Genomic DNA, 20,053 nt, shown 5'->3' with positions numbered 1-20,053 from the left:
CTTCAATACTGTAAGAGCGTAAAACATGGAAAGCATGCTACACAGGCCCAATGGATGGATGTACGGCGAATCGATCAAACCGCCTCGTAACGCTCGCAAACAGGCTAATAACGGAGGAAGGTGTATAATGGGGAGCGTTTGTTGAACGTTACCTGATCGCACCAAGAGATCGCATTGCTGCGTTCGGATAAGCTAGGCGAAATGGATGAGATGGTACTGTCGGTTTCGGAAGCAATGCGTCGCACATGGTTATTCATTAGTAACGGATGATGGGGATGATGATGGTGATGTTGCTGCTGTTGCTGCTGTACGTTTGGGGAGCCGTTCTGTGACTGGTGTTGCTGCGGCGACGACGACTGCTGAGCAACTCCTGTCTCGTTGCTACTTCGACTGGTACTGCGCGGCGGTTGGCCGGGCTGTTGGTGGTGACCGTTGCTTAGCGTGTAACCGTTCACCAAGTCTGCTAGCCCGTGGGCCGGATAGTGCCGGTAATTGCCATTCGCGGTATCAACGGACGAGGAGGCGGACTGTTGATGTTGCTGATAGTGGTACAGGTTGCCATTGCGCTGCGTTTCGTTTAGATCGTACTCGGCCAAATTTGCCAACACGTCGGACAGTTCGCTCGAAGGATGAAAGTTGGCCGTGGGCCGCTGCTCCGGATAGCAACCATTGCCGGTGTTGGTGGTGTTGTTGGTGCGTCCGTCTATCTTGGCCAAATGCTCTTCCGTAACGTCACTTTCGAGCGCTAGTGAGGCGAGCAGCTTATCCAACGCAAGCTGCCCATGCCCGATCACATTCACGGAGGTGTCGTTCGCGTGACCATTCCTTCGCTCGATCGTTGCCGGCTGAGTGAACGGTTTCTCATCGACACTACCGTCCGGCGAGGACAGTTCCATCGGTTCCTGTTCTCCCGGCGCCGTGTGCCCATTTCGGTGACAGTACTCCGACGCTTGATGTAGTTTATGATGGTGATGATGATGGTACGAGTCGATTACGTGATGGGTGTTGTGATTAATGAGACTTGCACTATTATTGCTAGCGGACATGGAGGATGAAGACGAGCTGTTGGTAGTTACACTGGAAGTAGTAGTGTTAGGGCTAATGCATGCTTGGCTTTCCGCGCTTGCCACGGTCTGGGTCGGCGGTTCCGACGACGCGACGGACGCCACAGCCGCCGCACTGTTGGTTATTTCGTTTAGCAGGTTATTGAGCTTTTCGCAGTTATCGAGATTATTCAGACTGTTTATGTTACTGAATATTATCTGTTCGGACTCCTAAAAGTACGCAGAGAGAGAGGGAGACACAGAGAGAGAAAAAAAAACAAAACAAAAATGGCGTAATGGAAAATAAGTAAATGAAGTAGCGATTTTGTGGGGAGAGTTGACATGAATTGAAGGAACACACTAACTAAGGCACACAATTTGGTTAGTAACAAACTGAAGCACAAAAACACAATTTTTGTTAGTAGACACACAAACATAAAACGGAATGATATAAATTAGAAGGTTAAGGTAATAAAACAGATGAGGAAATGAAAATGAAGTTAGACGAAGACAGAATAAGGTTGGTAGATATAAGGGAGAGAACGATCTCAGTGGCACAGCTACAGCAACGATGGAAGTAGAAAATCGTCGTCGAGAAGGAGCGACAGACCACCACCAGCCGAAGAAGAAGTACGTAGGTGTGTTAGCAGAGGTTGTGGAGTTACGTAGAATGTAGGTTGGACGGCACGGACTCGGTTGGGCTCACAAAATTCTAGACAAAACCTACCAATCGAACCTGTCCGTGTTTCGGAGTTGAGTGGTCCTGGTCGGCGAGGGACAATAGTCCACTGCTACCGTTCAGGCTGCTGTTGAGCTGCTGCTGCTGCGACTGATAGTGAGCGTCATTGCCGTTGATGTGCCGATGCTGTTGTGGCGTTGCTGGGTGTTGCTGACCATTGACTGGGCTACCGGCCGCACTACTACTTCCATTGACCGTCTGCTGATGATGATGGTGGTGGTGGTGCGTGATCGATACCGAGTTGCCGGTCGACGGTGGGGCCGGCGATGGGGACGACACCGTCGTGTGCGTGGACGACGGCGATGGTGAGGAGGCTTGTGTTTGTGCTTGTGCAATGTGACCGTGCGGTGAGGCATTCAAAATGGAGAGTGGTGCATTCTGAACATACCGTGGGGGGGTGCAGATTGGAGTAGTAGTTTTCGTGGTTACGAACGAGGTTCGGTCATACATGTGTGTGATATGGATAAGATATTATGGTTGAATTGAAAATCATAACTCTCAAAAACTCAAGCCAAGTCGTGTAAGATCAGTGTAAGCAATCCAAAAAGAAAGTAAAAGATTCGTTCCGAAAGGCAAGCAATCTTAACTCTACAGACAACGGGTGGAGCAACACACCACTCGAAACAAGTGCTACCGAAATTTTGAATTTTGAACCCCACTTTTGGCAACATATCGCTGGCCCAAACCCCAAATACTCACCCCAATTGTCTGGAGCTTCGCATTTTCGTGAGCTCGCTGTACCGCCACAAACGGACGCTCCGTCGAGTGGGTCCTGGTCGTCGTGAGCGTGTGATAGTTCCGATCGTTCCGTACCGGCGACAGTGTCTGGCTTCGCCGATGCGTTGTGCTGTAGACGTTTTCGCCGGTCGGGAAAGCCGGACTGCCGTAGTTGTAACTGCGTGTGGAAGAGGGGAGGTTTCAGTAGATTAATTAAGGCTCAATTCTTGCACTCAAGAGACTCCCAAGTTTACCTAAAACTATTCGAATGTTCTCGCCGCTGCTGCTCCCGACGTGCTCGTAGCTTTTGCTGCTGAAGCTGCAGCCATGACTGACCGGATATTCTGGAGAAAGAAGAGCAAGCGATTGTTTCGGATTAGACAATTATAATTTCCCATTGAAATCGTGTTATGTCAGCAGCTCAGATTCTAATATCCTTTTCGAAGCCCCGAAGCAGCAGCCTCACTCTATAGTTGGATCTGTTCCAAGAGCGTTATGATGTTTGCGAACGTACATGAAATTTGAGACCGTTCGACAGCAGTGTTATAGCGGATAGCGTTCACATTTGGCACGGGTCCAGATTAGTTTTTTTCCCAGATTCCCTTCTTTGATTCCATTCCAAATTCCAAAATGAAAAATTGCTTTTTAACATGAAAAACGTTCATTCCATGTGGCATTCTGGCAATACTTTAGGGGCCGAATTTTCTACTCTAACTGTATTTCAGAGGATCCCTTTCTGCGAGCCTGCTGAAGTCACGCTGGAATGTCGCTGATGAGCGCAATATTCGTCCAAAATCCCAAATGGGTGTGTAGCGATTGATGCCACATTAAAAAGGGGGTGCTCAAGTGCATTTTTATGTCTCGAAAATCGGCTCAAAATCATCCGGTCGGTGGGGTTTTTCATCTTTTGGCAATAAGAAAGTTGTGCCGCGTTGCTCAGGGCTGGAAAACTCTCGGTACGTGTGCAAATGGGAACGAACATACCGCGCCTTGCTCCAAACAAAATAAAAAGAGAGTAATGTGAGGTGAGTGTGGGGCCAGTAAAAACGGAACGGAACTCCCTTCGTCGACAGGCCGCCGTAAACGGCAATTGATGTCAACCGGATCGGTCAACCGAGATGCTCTGCGCTCTGCTCCAAACTGGGCAACACTGCAGTACGCTATCGGCTATTGATGGTGGTATCGAACAATTCGCTGAAGAAAAAACGGACAACACAGGCGTCCTGCTATTCGATTCGATCGATCGTGGCGAGTGCAAGGGAAAAGTGAACCACAGTTACGGGGCGATAGGAATGTGGATACCCGTTCACCTTCTCCTCTTGTCCTGCCGATTGGCATGATCGAGTGAGGATTTGATCTTGTCTTTCTCTCTGTTCCCTGTTCTGGAGAGGAATTTCACATCCACAACAACTGCGTTCGGACAACGCATCTCCGAAGGTCATCTATCTATGAGAAAAAAAAACCTGAGGAAAGTACAAAAGAAACGCAAGAACTCCTAATGCAACAGCGAGAGCAATAGGGCATTGGGGCACATTCAACAGGTTACGCAGGTTAACTGCCTGCGATCGTGATTCATTCATGCCGCTCCTATCAGGTTCTAGAGGGAACGAGGTGAGGGAACGAGGTTGGAAGGATGGGCGAGGGGCAGTGCACTAATTTTAGCGAATACAAAACCATTAAACGAGAACAACGCGCGAGTGGCCTGCGTCTGGTAGTGGCGCATGTGTAATTGTGATCGGATTAATCATCCGGTGCGTGTATGTGGAGCGACACTTAGCACAGAACACGGCAGACGCTCGCGCTCGACAACTAGTTTACGCGTTGTTGGACGCGTACTGATTGCGTTTAATTTATTTGAAGGCAAAAGCAACACCACGAGAAGCACTGGGCGTTCCAAGAAATCTGCCACCAACCGGATTCTGATGCTCTTGAAGCGAAGTGCGGAGACGAAACCTCGCTAGAACGAGGACCAACGTACGGCGCCTCAAGAACGATCGAATAAATTTATCATGCTCAGGGTGAAACACATCTCCGACCTGTATGGTGGTGAAACATAAGTTTCGCTCCACCTACATCACTCGATCGCGGCTTGATGTGGCGTAAACAAAACGGAAAACAGCAAACCCACGCAAATTCTGTAATACTAACCACCGCCGCCCAATATGTGGCGCGAAGCAGGGCCGAGATGGCCAGTGGAAGGAAGGGCGGATGAGATTTCGCGGTGCCGTCTGTCAACCGACCTGACCGTCCGATCGAGATCACTTCCGAAAGGTGGGGAGGTGATCGTAATCTACGGATTGTGGAATATCTACTACGCCCGTCGCCCACTTGTGTTCCGGTGGTCCTCAGTGACCCCATCCTTTCAGATTAGACCGGGTGGGTAGAGGCCGATGACGATGTTCATCGCCGGGTTTGTTTACATTCTGGGGTCGGAAAAAAGAGTGAAAATCGAGTTAAAAATAGTAGAAGTTCACCCCATTCGTCGGCTCATTTGCGAGACACAGGCATGGTTTCATTTCGTGTCCTATCTGTGTATGTCGTTTGGTTTCATCACGTTTGACGAGAACGGACGACGTAACAACAACAACATCAACGTTCGTCATTCGTCCAACTCTTTATTCCAATCTCGGAACGGTCATTGACAAGAGATCCCTCTTTACGGTCAGTGGTGAGCAACTTGGGGGAAAACCCGGTTCTGGATCTAATTTTTCATGATCGTTAGTTGCAACTCTTTCCTCAGCTAAAAGTAGTCTTGAAGTCTAGAATTAAAGCATGAAAACGACTTAGACTAATAAATATCCTCTGTCCAACCTTGCACAAATAATCACCCGAGACGACGCTGCTACACCTTGCGGATCACTGACTGCCGGAGAGGTCAAACCAGGTACGTACGTTCATGGTTAAACGTTATTATTTTTACCTCACGGTTACCGTTGCATCGGTTTTTTAAAATAACCTTTTGCGCAACCAGCACGCGAGCTCTCGATTATGTGTGTGCGGGTGGAGTACGCACGCCCGAATGTGTACGCCATACTCCTGTTATATGGGTGTGGGATGTGCGCATCGGAACCTGGATCGGATCGTCCAACGCACTACAAAATCTATGCAATTTGCCCACACACGCGCTATCCCGGCACAACCATACCGGGAACAATGCTGCTATACGACGAAGCGGGTGGATTTATTGGGCAGCTCGATGGTTTTTGTTCACGATCGAATGGATCTTTACCGCGGCCGTGCCATTCGTACGGGCACAATAGATAGATGCAATAAATATGAATCGTTGTAAGTGGGACAACGATCGCTTAGCGATCAAAAGCATTTTATGGGTGAAAAGAGGCACATAATGATCAAATTAAAGGAGATTCACATTCACCCAGAATGGCGTGGAGAGTGAATGACCTATTCGAAAATGATTTGATGAATTTAAATGCACACTTATTTGAAATAGACGTCCCACGCGTTTCCCAAAACGGAGTTGAAAGTTTTGTCTTTAGATTGCCGACCACTGTCCTAATTTTATAGGAAAAAGGGGTTTAATTGAACACGGTAAATCAATTCCAAAGTCAGGATCCTGTGAATCACGCTCCCGATCGGTCGATGTCCTTCGGGGTTCGTTACGTTCGTGGTACATTCATCCACCTCATCAAGGACTCTTGCGCACGAGAAAATCACTTGTGCCTCGGTGTCACTTCCGCTTTCAAGGGTTTTTTTTTCCTCCTCCATCATTCTCCATCATGCGCACGATCCACGCCAGGTGGAGGCAATGAGATTGTTGCAAAAGCAAGTCTTTACCTAATTTGGGCCGGTCTGGAGGTGAACCGGAACACGATGCTGTGAAGCGGCAAGTGCGCTCGTCGTCTGTAATCTAATCAAGGGTGCACGGTGAGCTCTCGCGCTCTGCAAGTGTTTTTGTTTCCGTTCAAGGATGTTCAATGACCGTAAGTAAGGAGTGCAAGTGCCGTTGAGGGGAAAAAGTCGAAGGTCAGTGCGGAATGTGGCGACGCCTGGGCGCCACATCAGGCAGATGTGAATCTCGGTTTTCTATAATTAAATGACCATAACGCGCACGAGATTATTCACCTAGGTGAGGTGTTTCCCTTAAATGTGGACGTATTACATGCCGACTTGCATGGGATCATTGAAGTTGCCATATTGAGATAGGTTAAGCGGGTTTGAAATGTAGTTGACGATCAATACTCTGCACTTCTCGTACAGTTTATCTGGGCTATTAAACGTTATTGCTACTTGACGTAATAATGTGTCCGATCAGTAGTGGTCGGTTCAAGCATTACAAAATGGCAACACACACTGGGCATATGCATCAGCCTGCGATGACCAGAATCCAGTAGCTGTGCGCTGTATATTAGCATTTACCATTTAATTGGCCACTTGTACGTACCGATAAATCGTCAATTGATCCCATAATGTTGTGATCGACTGCAACTAAGGACTTGTGATCGAAGCATCGGTACGACCGTTTATTGGAGGATTTATTTCTACTAGAGCTGCACACACTAATTTGGACGAACTAGGGCCAATAAATAATTCCCGTCCCTATTGTGTTTCATCCACAGATTCGTTTCCTGAAGACCTTGGTACGAGGTAAATACCAGTTTCGCTGCGATAGGAGCAAATTAGTCGCTTCTTTAATCGAACGTGCGAGAGCGGCACACAGGTTACCAGCTTGACGAACAGGCCATTCTCAATGCCAACCCCCCAGGGATCGGTGATCGTTGAACTGGCGCTTGGTTTGCAGCGGATGACGTTAAAGAGGAGCCATTTTCTCTACTCCTGGCTGCCTGCTGAACCCTGCCGACGGTGCCAAGGAACAGTTTTCCAGTGGGTGCACGGATGGGCTCAGTCGAACGGGACCTAGCAGGACCCGTTTGGCCACGGGAGCGACATTTGATGACAGATGGCGCCTGATCCGATCGATCGCACAGTCATCCACGCGCACCACGAACGCGAATCAAGCAAGCATTTCGTTGCGTCCATCACCCTGGGTGCTTCACCCTCCTTGGTGTTCACCAATCCACCACCAACAGCCAGTTTGAAGCGATTGACGACCGGTGTGTTGCCGCTAAGCCGTCAAACGAACTGGAGAGTAGTGGTCGGTTGGGGTTAAGAGTGGTTGGTGGTGATATAATGTTGCTGCGGCGTCTCGGTAGTTCCCGCGCGCTCGCCTATATGGGCGTCTCACGTGAGTATTATGGTGCTACACTACTACGATATCGCACTAAACCGAAAACCATCCCATGATTCTATTTGTTTTTGGTGTGTTCCGCGCGTCGCCAGCACAGTGCCAACGATGCCCATAAATAATGTGCCGCGTGCGGACTGCGCGGTTTTCCCTTTTGAATTGGATGAGAAGGAGGAGGATCACGGCAAAATGGCAAGCGAAAAGCGAGATCGAATTAATATCCGAAATCCATTTTTGGGCAAACCCAGGGAGGTGGTTCGTTTGTGTGCTGCTCGGAATGCTCTAGTCTAGGCCACCCGGGGCACGATCGCGGCCTCGATCCGTTGTGATCGAGAACAGGCCGATGATGTTGGAGAAGCACCAGCGTCTTCTCCCACCCAGCCTCCGGCAAAGGTGTCCTCGGAGCCGGTGACCTGTGGAAGTGCTCCATGAAGTCCCATCGTTCATCGAGGATGATTTACGTCTGTTTGACGTTTCGCTTAGCGTACGCAGTGGAGAATTGGTTAAACACGAGCAGATAAAAGCCGGTGCTGGAAGGCGAAATTGGCGGCTGGGTAATATCTCGCCAGAGTCTACGATAAGAAAACATTTACGCCCAACAGGAGACAATGTAACAACAGGAGGAGGTGCGTTAAGTGCAGCAGTGGTTTGTTTGCCATACACTTCTACGCTGGTGATGCAACGAATGCACTGGATGCAAACATGTTGATACAAAGTAAGATATTTGCTGGCTGATTACTTTCAGAGAGAGAGAGAGAGCGTACCGAAACATACCGCTTTTAAACCTTTTTATCTCCGCCAGAATCAGGTTATACAATGTGTTTGAAGTGCAATTATTATCGGAGGCCTGCTTTCGACACTTCAGAAACAAGTGCGTCATCCCGTACCATGTACGTGACCTTGCCATCCAACACCTCCCGTATATTAAGCACCTCCCCGAAAAGCACATTCCAGAGATCCTAATACCTTGCTCAAACCCTTTGAGGTGGCAAGTCAAAACATGACCAAAGCAAATTTCGATACGGGATTACCAGGGCATTAGATGCCAACTGATAAACCATGCAAACATTCAGCTGCATCAAAAACGTTGGTGCCGCCTCGCGTAAAACGTTTATCAGTGTTCGGACGGGCAAGACAAACACCACCGTGTGTCTGTCTGACAAAGGATGGATTTGTTTGTGCATTAAATCTGCTTCCTGTCTCCGGCCATGGCTGCCATAATTTCGCTCCAAATGTATGCGTTCTCCAAAGCGGCGCTATTAGTATTGAAATTGTTGTCCCATAACTTAGTCCTCGAGGGTGTTAATGACGAAAGGCGCCTAAAGAGCCGTAAAAAGCCAAGCTCGCGTCACTTTTCGGCGTTCGGGACCGTCTAAAGTTCATCAACCGGTTTGTAAGGGGGGAGTTCCTCTATTTTTCGCAAACATCGTATCGTGTCCACTAATAACAAATTTCCTGTGGAGGCGTCACTGTCAACTACAGAACAGTACGCGACAGCCTACACAATTGCGTGCTCTCGACGTCGACCTGTCCGGTCCTGAGCTGCTTCTGCTGCTAATGGCATCTGAACGCCCAGCATTAAAAACTCCACTACTGAGCAGCAGATGATGGCGCTGATTGGTTACCGATTTGGCGATGATGGTCTGCTTTCATGGGCCATCGGGCCAGTGGGTTAGCGAACCAGCTGATAGGTAGGTGCGTGGTGTGCAACAAAGCATCGGGCACGTCACCGTTACCGATTCCCATTGGATCTATGATGGTGGATCGGTGCGGAACTGCGTGGGATATCCGCGGTGCTCTAGCGCGCAAGAATTATCGATGGACATATTTAGAATTTTTATGAATGAATTCTCCCAACCGCCAATGCCAAGGTGAAGTGACGGTTAAGTCTCGGTCGAGTGTGGAGTGTGGGACGATGAGCGTCGTCTAACGTGTGTAGTCCGTGTGTGCTGTCCATTTCCGGACCGATCGGGCGTCAATCTTTTTGGGGTTGAAACTGAACTCTACCCATCGACAACGCCTGACGTGCGCTTTGAGCTGCTCGTATCTAATTAAGCAAAAACCTGTTTCTCGGAACATCGGCATCTTTTGTGAGCTTGTTTGCGAAATTGCTCGATCGTAAATGCACACAAAGTGCAGGCCAGTCGGGCCGCTCGGGTGCGCAGTCTCTTCACTCCAAACAACAAAGAAACGCCCCAAAACTGTGTGTGGTGATGGCGATGGTGATGCAAATATTTCTTCTGTTCGCAGTGCACTTGATCGCGAGCCGATCGCGCCTACAGGTTTGCCGCCGCAAGCGGTCAGGTTCGTTCAACTTGCTGCCTTTCGCTAATGAGCCGATTTCGACAGCTATTTCGACGAGCTTGCAGCGAGCCATAGCCTCTGAATGCTGTTCTGGGCTTTCTCGGACCGGTCCAGCAGGATTGCCGTGGATTGCGCACCCCCTGTGCGGTGTGAGTAGGCGCGAATGAGTCGAAAGTCGAACAGCAGTTGAACAGTATGATGTCATGCAAAAGTTGACATTGTGTAAAGGTTGGCTGGGTCTTTTATCTACCTTCTGGAGCTGCTGAGTGATTCTTGGCGAGGAACACAGTTTCAAGTGCTCAAAGCTAAAGAATTCTTCAAATCGATCGCTCAATAAAGTCGCCCCGATCGAAAACACACCTTTTTTAGGTACGATCTCCCCACCACACGTGTTTTGATGTGTAGCCAAAAACCGTCGAATCACAGCCCACTTGCGGTTTTATGCGCACGCCGTACTGCTGCGCTACTTCTGATCGTGCCCTTAAACGTACCGCCCACACACAGACGAACGCTACGTGCGGCCATACTTAAACCGCACAAAAGGTACCAAAGTCGCGCCGCCACACCAGGCAAATGTTTATTCTTCATCATCGTCATCATCTTTGACCAAACCTCCATCAGCAGCTCGATCACCCTCCCGCTAGGCGAGCTTCCGGTCGGGAAGGGGGGGGGAAAGGCGGTGAAAGGGGGAAACGTTTGCCTAACCTTGAATTTAACCAAAGCAGAAAATTTGAAAACTAGCGCACTCAGGGTTCCTCTATTTATAAATTCGGTTTTTCCCAACCTCTCCCAATCCGACCGCTGATGTTCGTCCCGATTCTTGGTGCGGAGATCAGGGTCTGCTAAAAGGGATCAGGGCGGTACACAGGGATGGGATCATCGTAAATAGTTCACCCCACTACTGTGCTCCCTTCTCAGTTCGCACGGTGCTTATCTCCGTTTGACGCAATTCGCAGGGCGAACCGATCCAACGTGTTGGCAACATAGAAGCAGCATTAGAGCCCTTGGCTTTGAGGTCAAGAAGCAAGAATAGGCAACATTCCAGATCTGGACACTAGGGTTAAATTGAAAGTGAAATTTCTGTCAATTATCCACGAGATTGGATCCGAACCAGACGTTGGACGTCATGTCGTCCAACTAGCGACGTAGACTTCCAACACCCCAGGTCATGGGCGATATCTGCTGCTGCTTACGTATTTTTGGAACCAGTCGTGGAGCGATGGTGTGTCCACTCAGCAGGGAGAGTTCACATGGCCAAGGACACACACACACACACACGCAGCACATGGTACGACGGAAGCAGCACAACAGGCGACGATTCGCCGTCATGGTATTTCCGCTTCACCAGACCAATCGATTTGGCTTTGGACACCGTAACGCACACCTGTGTCGTACCCCGCGAAAAGCGGACATCCATTACTCATGCCACACGTGAAGGTGCGAATCTTGCACCGCCATTGGTGAGTGCGTCCTCCCAGGAGAGGATCTTGGAATGTCGGCGCGGTTGGCTTAAGCTGCTTGGTCGTTTTTTTCACATCTCACTGCCTTCAGTCGAAGGTGGGCACTGCTTGATCGTCTTTTTGTTGACATTGTGTGGCGCACGCATAAATTAATGAACTCTCCACCTCACCACACACACACACACACACACACACACACACACACACACACACACTCATACTTTCTCGTTTTCGTCATCCCCCAGTTCCACCCACTGTTTATAAACGCCACACAACCGATCGCGAATGCAATGAAAACGGTTCCGATATACTTGTTTGCCTCTCGGCCACTGGCACGCTGCTATATGCTTCCACCCTTGAGAGGAGGTTTGGGCGTGTGGGGACCCCATGAAGGTCGCTTTTTAATTTCACTCGAATTTAATTATAGGATCACACAGTTTTGTTGGTTCTTCCCGGGGTTTCAATGTTCCAAGTTCACACACGTTCAATGTTCGCGTTTGACCACCGAGCGAAGGATGAAGTGTAGGATTGTTTGGAGTACTTACCCTTCGTTGGAGAACTGACGCCCGAAGCTACCGTCCATGGTGTTGGACCGCTTGAGCGGTTCGTGGGCCGGGTAGCCGTTGGGCGTCGTGCCCGCACCCTGCGTGGTGACCGTCTTCACGGTGTGATGCTGCTGGTACGTCCACCGACCATCACCGGCACTGCTGTTGTTGTTGTTGATGGTGTCGCTGACCATGATGCCGCCCGTGCCGCCACCCGGCGACTGATCGCCGATCGTGTACTTTTCACTGAGCACTTTTTCGCGCCGTTCGCGCAACATTTCCTCGAAGTCGTTGCGCGGCAGGGTGGCCGTTTTGCGGCCGGCCGTCGGCGTACCGAGCGCCTTCCGCACCATCGACGGGCTCGACAGGCCCGACTGCATCTTGATCATGGTGGCGGCCGGCGGATGCTGCGGTGTCCCGCTGGCCGGTATGTTGCCGTACGTGAACGGTCGCGAGTCTTCCCGGGCGTGGTACGGGATCTGGCCACCGCTGCTTCCGCCCCCGAGCAGGTCGTCGTCGTCGTCCGAGGTAAACCGTTCCGATGCTCCCGTGGTCGACCGTGCCGGTCGAGGATACGCAAGCGACTGATGCTGATGGCGCTGCACGCTCATGATGAGCTCGCGCTCGGCTGGCGTCAGATTATTGTTATTTATATTTTGCAGGTCGCGTTCGCGAATCGTACCGCCGCCCGATGCGTAGGCACTCAGCAGTGGCGTTTCGCGACCGCTCTCGCTCGGGGGCGGCGTGAGTGTCGTCGTGGTGCTGGACGTTTCGTACATGAGCAGCTCGCGCTCTTTCGCGGCCGCTGCCGCTGCTGCTGCTGCTGCTGCCGATGGGGAGTAGTCACTCACCGTTAAGGGCGTACGTGAGCGGTTGTCCTCGCGCGTCGTTACCGGCGGCAGCTGGGCCGAGTGCGAACGCTTGATCGTGTCGGTGTTGGTGTTGACGAAGTGATCGTTCGGATTCTGATGCTGCTGCTGATGATGGTGATGATGATGATGCTGCTGCTGCTGTTGCTGCTGGGATTGGTGATGGTTTGTTTGGTCTGCTTTTTGGCCAACGTCCGGGATGCCCTGCACGGTTAGCATCATATCGGACAGCAGGTCGTCCAGCTCCCGATGACGATCATCTGGAAAATTGACGCAATGCAAATAAACAGCATGAGTGGGAGAAAAATGTGGGAGCCAAAGATTTCAAACGAGGCGCTTAAGAATGTGTTGCTTCAAATCGACGTTGGACATCAAAGGCATTCTTAACTTGGAGTACAGTGTGAGCGAAATACGCCCTGCTTTATCCTAAACATGCACCCGATCTCCTCCAAGAATTTCTTTATAACGTAATATCTTTCTTTGCAGGTACAAGAATGCTGCAAAAACAAGTAACACGCTTCAATAATTTCGATACAACTCCTCCGCCACAAACCCGGCGCACAACCGATGTATAGTTTTTGCCGTCAGAAATTCAAATTGAAGTTGACAGGTTAATTGGACGCTCGGTTGCATGGGTAAGTCGTAGACCTAGTGCAGTGCGCGGCAGCCACTAGTTACTGTTTTTTTACAGTGACAATAATCTGGCACGTAACGTGTGGGCCGCCGATGAAAATGAGACACTGTTTGCTCTCCACACTTGCAATTTCAAATATCTCCATTGCAGCTTCCAGCGGAGTGGCTGGCACCAGCGCTTACGAAACCGGAGTACGGTATCGGAATCAGGTCCTCCGTCACCTAAAAGGGATCACCCTGTGTGCCTTGGGAGCCGCTATTCGCACGACCGTCCGCGGCGGGATGATGTGATCACCAAAATGTGAATCGAAACGATCCGAAAACGGGTGTCAACCGTGCGCGCCTGCAAAAAGGGGTGCAATCACCGGGACAGGTCGCTGTGAGACGCCCCAAAAATGGGTGAAAAAAATGGAAAAGTCAAACGAGACCATTTACCACCTGAAAGCTTGCTGACACCCAGCATTGCCGCTGTGCTGGACTGGCTTGCGCCTGAGACTTTGCTTTGCTGTGAAGCGGTCTGCCACAACAAGATACATGTAATTAAAAATCGTGAAATTATTCCAAATATGTGTGGCTGTGAGCGGCGTGAACGAAACGGGACAAAACATCGTCGAGCGTGGAGCTGCGTTCACATAATCGATGTGACCAGTCACAGTGCACGAAGAAATAGAAAATTGAATCGCGCGCTACCTTTTAAATCTGCACCCGGATCTCGCTGCAAAAAGGTGAGAAACTATGCGCGAGAAAACTCCCTAACCCGTGTGTGTGTGTGTGTGCGCGCTTTTCGCTCGTCAAAACTTCATTCCAACGGGGTCGGGTGTACGCTACGGGATGAATTAATTTATGCTCTCTGTCCAAGCGATCCTTAAACGGGGTTTCAAGATTTATGGACATGCGGTTGGCAACCTTGAAGGGACGGTGATAGGCGATGAAAAGCGTTGATTAGTGGTAAGAAATTAGTTGCAGTTATGATACTCTTATGCTCAAGGACGAGTTGTAATAATCAATAGGAAAAGCTTTACAGTAGCTTTAAGTATCGCTTTACGTAGATAAAAGTTGGGTCTCTTCAAACTATACTGAGCATTCTGAAGGTCGTAGAAGATGTCTCAGATAGAATAACCTCCAATGTCCATGTATATCCAAGACTCTCCAGCTTCTTGTTAATAATGTGTTTAGAGAGCAATAATTTGACTGACATGATCGGATCGTTGGGTCAAACCAGAAAGACTTTGTGAAAAACAAAAATGTCCAGGGAAAAGGCAAAAACCCCAACACACCGATTTATTAAGCAATGCTATGTTTAAGCTTGCAAAATGATAATAATGTCAACGCCATTTTAGAACTCGCTGTTTGGGATAAAAAACGTGTGCTTAGAGAATTTAATAATTCATGAATTGCGAAACCAAGGACCCATATCGGAACGTTGAGGAAAGGTTTGATTTATGTTTTATCGCACTGAACGTACTGATAAAAAAGAACAAGCCTAATGTCACCCGTAGCACACTGCGTCAAACACTGTGTGGCACAAGTAGGTGCTCGATTTTCAAACATTCTTCACCACCAGTGAGCCCTTTTCTAATAGAGATTTCACTTTCTTCCACTTCGTCCAGATATCGATTGCACCCAACGCCGAGTACGCGAGCTCATGACGAATGCAGCGACCAATATCACTCAATCTCCCGGACTGCACCGGAGAGCACAGCCACGGGGGCGACAATGCACGCTTCACAAAAGGTGTTTATCGGGTGGCAATGATCGACACCCGGACACACACAAGCCAAACAACAGCCGAACGGTACCCTTCCGAAACGTATGCAAAGGAAAACTGGCGATAGGAAAAAATGAAAGCCCGCCCGAACCGGTACACGGAACATGGCGTCCCGGTATGGTGACGGGGCCGAGCGCGAGAGCCCACCAGAGTACTCCGCATTCCATTCCATTGCGGCGAAAATGCGCCCGGTCCACCGGCCCACCATTTCCAAGAATCGATGAAAATCACAACGCGGAAATAGGTGACATCTTTTTCCGAGCACTCACTCTGGTCGTGGAATGGAAATAAGGACAAGAAGGCAGCAAACGTTCCCGTGTGTCGAAACTGTATCGGCACAGTTAATCTGAAAAAGGCGCTGACTTCTTTCACTTCCGCCCGCAGCCGATCCCCACGGTCGCCACCGAGCGTCGGATGGATGGGTCATGATGGCGCGAGATTGATTTCTCTTATCGAGCCGGGAGAAGGATCGCAGAAGCGAGCTGGATCCAACGATCATGGAAAAGGTAGTTACATAAATGGACGTACGAGATCATCGATCGGTTTGCGAGCTTGCCAAAGGTGCATTTGATTGTGTGGCGACCCCCGGTGAGAATACGAGTGTACTTTGACGAGTACCACACGGCGGTAGACAAGCTCCCATAAACGGCACGCCGCAGACAGCAAACACACACACACACACCAACAATCACAATCTCAGCACAGGAAGGCACATCCTGCACACTTTGGATGGCTGGTGCCTGAAAGTCTTTCACCGCTCAAAGCAGCGCATACTGTACCCTGCTGTGGTCTTTCACGAGGGAACACTCTCTTTTCAATGCCGGAAAATGGAAGCTTGACTTTGGTGCGGGAGCATAAGCCAGCAGCCGGGAGTTGCAGTAACCACATTCAGGCGTCCTTTTACGGAGACGACCAGCTTTCAGGTCTTGGTCGTCACCTCGCCACTACCTACTGGAATCTCCCCGCGAATGGGAAAGCGAATGGAGCGACGCGGGTTTGGCGGAATGTGTGTCGGCGGGGCCGGCCTACCTACCTTGCGGACTAGCTTGCGGACTCGGAAAACTTGACGGCGAAACGCTGGATCCCTGTATGCGACCTGATTTGCCAAATGTCCGAAAACGATACAGAGAAAAGAGAGAAGAACGGTGTATCAGTGCGCCGCAGAACTTGTCGCTCGGCCGAACCCAAACTTACGATTAACTGGGCCACTGCTCGAGATGCCCGAGTCCATGGACACCGTCAGCGGACTGCGCACCGACTCGCGGCCATCGACCTGCGTGGCGGAGGGCCGTGTCTTGCCGCTGGACGCTAGTGTCACGCCGGGACTTCCACTACCGTCGGGCGCACCCGGACTTTGATACGAGCCGTAGCTGGAGGACACGGTCCTAACGCTGGTCGCTGAGCTCTTGCTCTCGTTCAGCGCATACTTCACGTCCCCGTTCCCGAGTGCGGGACTCGCCGGTGGCGGTGGTGCCACTGCGAACGGTACGGGCGTACTGCGCGGCGTCCCGTTGTGGCTCAGATAGATCGAGTTAGGTGTCTTGGAACGTTCCGGCACTGGCGGTGGACCGGTGCCGTTCAGCAGCAGCGATTTGCCGTTGCTGAACTCGGCCGGCGGTGAGATGAGATGCGGTGCGGTCGGAGACTTTGGGCTCTTCAGTATGGTCGCGTACAGTGATCCATCCAGCGGACCTTGCGTATGGCCGGACTCATCTGGTGAATATAGAACGAAGGCGAAAAATGGTTGTTCACTACTCGCTTGTCAGATTGTTTGTGGGCAAAAGCAAACACACACACATACACACTAATATACACACACACAGAAGGAGAAAGAGAGAAAACACACGCTAAATCTATGTTAATTGAATGCTGTGCAGTGGCGTAGCGAAAAGATTGGCCCAAAACCGAAGGAACCTGCCAGCGGAACCCACCGACGAACACTGACCCGACAAACACCGACGGCGAGCGAACCATCCACGGGAACGCGAGCCCACAGATGGCCACAGATCAAACACATAACAAGCATCATTATTGTTATACCCGGCGACCTTCTGGTGCGTGTGCGCTTTTCCCTCCACGGATTCGAAATCGGTCCTGCTTCCAAATTTGGTCTACACGGAGATCTTGATTACCTTCCCCGTCGTACGCACACGGTGGCGACGGTACGAGCGAGAGCCGAAGGGAGGACCACCACACCACAGAGCACAGAGTAGGGCGCAAAAGGAACAACTCAGGAGAAAAAAAAAACATAAGTCAAAGTGTGGGATAGCATTGCCACCAGTTCGCTGGTAATAGTCGGTACCGGGTCGCAAAGAGAAAACTGTCCGGACATTACGAACAGGGCCATCACAGGCGTTCGATACGATCGCGGTACGCACCGGGCGGATTATGATCGGCGCCAAAGTTGTATTATATTTAAATAGAGTACTCGGGATGATCGAGATGAGATCGCATTTCGCCCTGGCAATCAGAGATGAGCGTGACAAGACGAATGTCGGCAGTGGTGGCTCCAAACATATTCAGCATAAGGAGAGATTACGCCCCTCAAAAATTGAACTTCCCAGCTCGAAAAAGAAAGGCAAAAACTGGTTTAAGTTTGGTGGGCTCGTTTGGAGGAGCCGTTGGTGAAGCATAACTTAAAAAACAAAAACCAAACAACAAACACACAGAAATCAAATCAAGTGTCAGCAACAGCTCTCAGCGACTCGCGCGGTGCCTGCGCGACTGTCGGTACGCATCCCGACGAAAGTGGACATAATTGAGAATGATTAAGTCGATTATCGATGACAAAAAAGGCATAAAAGCACCGTCGCGAAGCTTTGGAGAAGCGGACCCAGACTGGGGCTTCAAATGCTCAAACGATCGTGTGGGGGGAGGTAGGACCTTCGTTTGAAGTCTAGCGACACCTAAGCTAGACACAAAAGCTGCAAAAGCTCATCAAAGTGTTCTTGACGCTGAAGAAATGTTAAGCCTGTTGAGTTGTGATAAGATCGTCATTACACGTCAAAACATTATGAAGGTTGTTCGGAGCACTTGATGTAATTCCACTCGAAGGCAGCGACATGCATCGTCTTGGGAGGCCTTCTCTTACAGACTTCGAGACAGACTGGACGAGCGTGATGAAGCGTACTCTTATTGGCAAGAATCGATCCTTTGATATGTTTTCTGTCAAGCAATTGATTAATTACGAAACGCATCGTTCTAATTACACCTTTTTCGTTGCAGGGCAGATGATTTATAGCCGTTGACTTGATGCATTTCCTCTTAAAAGGGTTCCTAATAATGAAGCTTACTTGCTGTGAACAGGCCAAACAGGTGTGCTTGTGGCCAAACAGTGCAAATAATGTGAGCGAACCGAAATTATAAAGAAGAGCGTCGAATAATTGGAATATCGTTTTATCCTCCATTTTATGCACAGGTTACCCCAATGGCTGAACAGTGTCTTAAAGTTCGCAGCAGCCGATGTGTCCGTGCGATGGCAGCGAGTGGTAATTAAGCATCCAAGCGAGCAATATATTAATCAATTTACCTTGTTTGGTCCAACCTATGACGGAATGATGGTGGTGATGAAGTTTCGCAGCACAAACACACACGGAACGGGTCGGGTAAGTGATACGATTTTATGACGAGCCCACCAACGACGCCGGCCAGCCACGACGAACGAGAGCGAGCGGAAAATTTAATTTAGAAAATGTTGATCGAAATTTTGTGCGTTCTTGTGGAAATGTGTCGCGAAAAAGGGAGAGCTTACTTCCCGTCGGGATGATGAGAATTTTCGGTTGATTTAAAATGTCCGTTATGTTTGGAATATTTTAATTTAAAAAGTGGCTATCACTTGACTCGTTGGTATCAATTTTATGGATACGAATTTTGAATCACCAGACGCATCGGCACTGAATCGGATAAACGTTCAAATAAGACTCTTTTGAACGCTCCAAACTACGATCAACGGAGCAACTGCTTTTACCTCCTTTGCTGCTAGACTCAAGCTCCCCTTCTCGATAGCCGAAGTTAAAAGCCACCAAACATGTCCGAGATGTTCGTTTGCAGATTGGTCAGTGGACACGAGCCTTTTCGCTACGTTTCACACTCCATACTCTGAAGAGCTTGCTGGTGGGTTAAAGGACCAGAAAAAAACTCCGGGTGCTTGCATGTCGCGCGAATTGTCACCGCGTGCCACCTGGAGAACCTGGCAGCGTCTGGTGCGACCTTTTCCGATTCGGAATCAGCCCCAATCAGTGCACGGATTCGTGCCAAATACAAGTACACACCACACACACCGTCTCGTGTCGCTTGACACCATCGTGGTCGGCGTATATCTTGGACGAAATATCTGCGACAACTTCTCCCTTCAAAACGACAACATCTAACTCCCAACGTGTACCACGCGACCGCGTACGGCAAACAGACGCGTAGGTGTGACTGGACTTTCGCCTCAGCTACAGGCGAACCCGAACTGCACCAACCCAGCCTCTTCCAGCGATTCGGACTGCACACCAGTGGTGCCTGGCGTGGTATGCGTTACCGAAATAGAATACCTTCTTCCTACGGCGGTTTGCCATTGGATACGGGCTGAATCAAGCTTATACTGTCTAACTCTTCAAGGAAAAATTGCGTTTAAGCAATGCTGAAAGCATTGAAGTCAGGATGTAATTTGAAGGTACGCAGAGCTGTACCGAGGCAAGTGTGGAATGTTTCCGCCAATTATTCAACCATTACCCATTGGCCAACAATAACACATCACATCCTGGCGTAATAACAAGCGAACCTTT

The 20,053-nt window shown here is 49.8% G+C and overlaps 1 protein-coding gene across 13 annotated transcripts in view; it reads right to left on the bottom strand.

Moving 5' to 3' along the window:
* LOC118505144 (tensin-1) overlaps nucleotides 1-20,053 on the bottom strand; it is a 151,558-nt gene that overhangs the window by 5,270 nt on the left and 126,235 nt on the right. For 8 of the 13 annotated variants that reach the window (XM_036040505.1, XM_036040506.1, XM_036040507.1 and 5 more), the window contains 8 exons: nucleotides 18,811-18,825; nucleotides 16,476-16,994; nucleotides 16,315-16,377; nucleotides 12,012-13,140; nucleotides 2,754-2,843; nucleotides 2,482-2,677; nucleotides 1,771-2,160; nucleotides 153-1,274 (listed from right to left, as the gene is read on the bottom strand). In XM_036040505.1, coding sequence (XP_035896398.1) covers nucleotides 153-1,274; nucleotides 1,771-2,160; nucleotides 2,482-2,677; nucleotides 2,754-2,843; nucleotides 12,012-13,140; nucleotides 16,315-16,377; nucleotides 16,476-16,994; nucleotides 18,811-18,825 — 3,524 coding nt within the window. The remainder of the gene's footprint in view (nucleotides 1-152; nucleotides 1,275-1,770; nucleotides 2,161-2,481; nucleotides 2,678-2,753; nucleotides 2,844-12,011; nucleotides 13,141-16,314; nucleotides 16,378-16,475; nucleotides 16,995-18,810; nucleotides 18,826-20,053) is intronic. The other 5 variants (XM_036040515.1, XM_036040514.1, XM_036040516.1 and 2 more) reach the window with 3 other exon arrangements.

This window comes from Anopheles stephensi, chromosome 2 (genome assembly GCF_013141755.1).
Source record: "Anopheles stephensi strain Indian chromosome 2, UCI_ANSTEP_V1.0, whole genome shotgun sequence".
NCBI lineage: Eukaryota > Metazoa > Arthropoda > Insecta > Diptera > Culicidae > Anopheles > Anopheles stephensi.
This window is presented reverse-complemented; position numbering and strand designations above follow the sequence as displayed.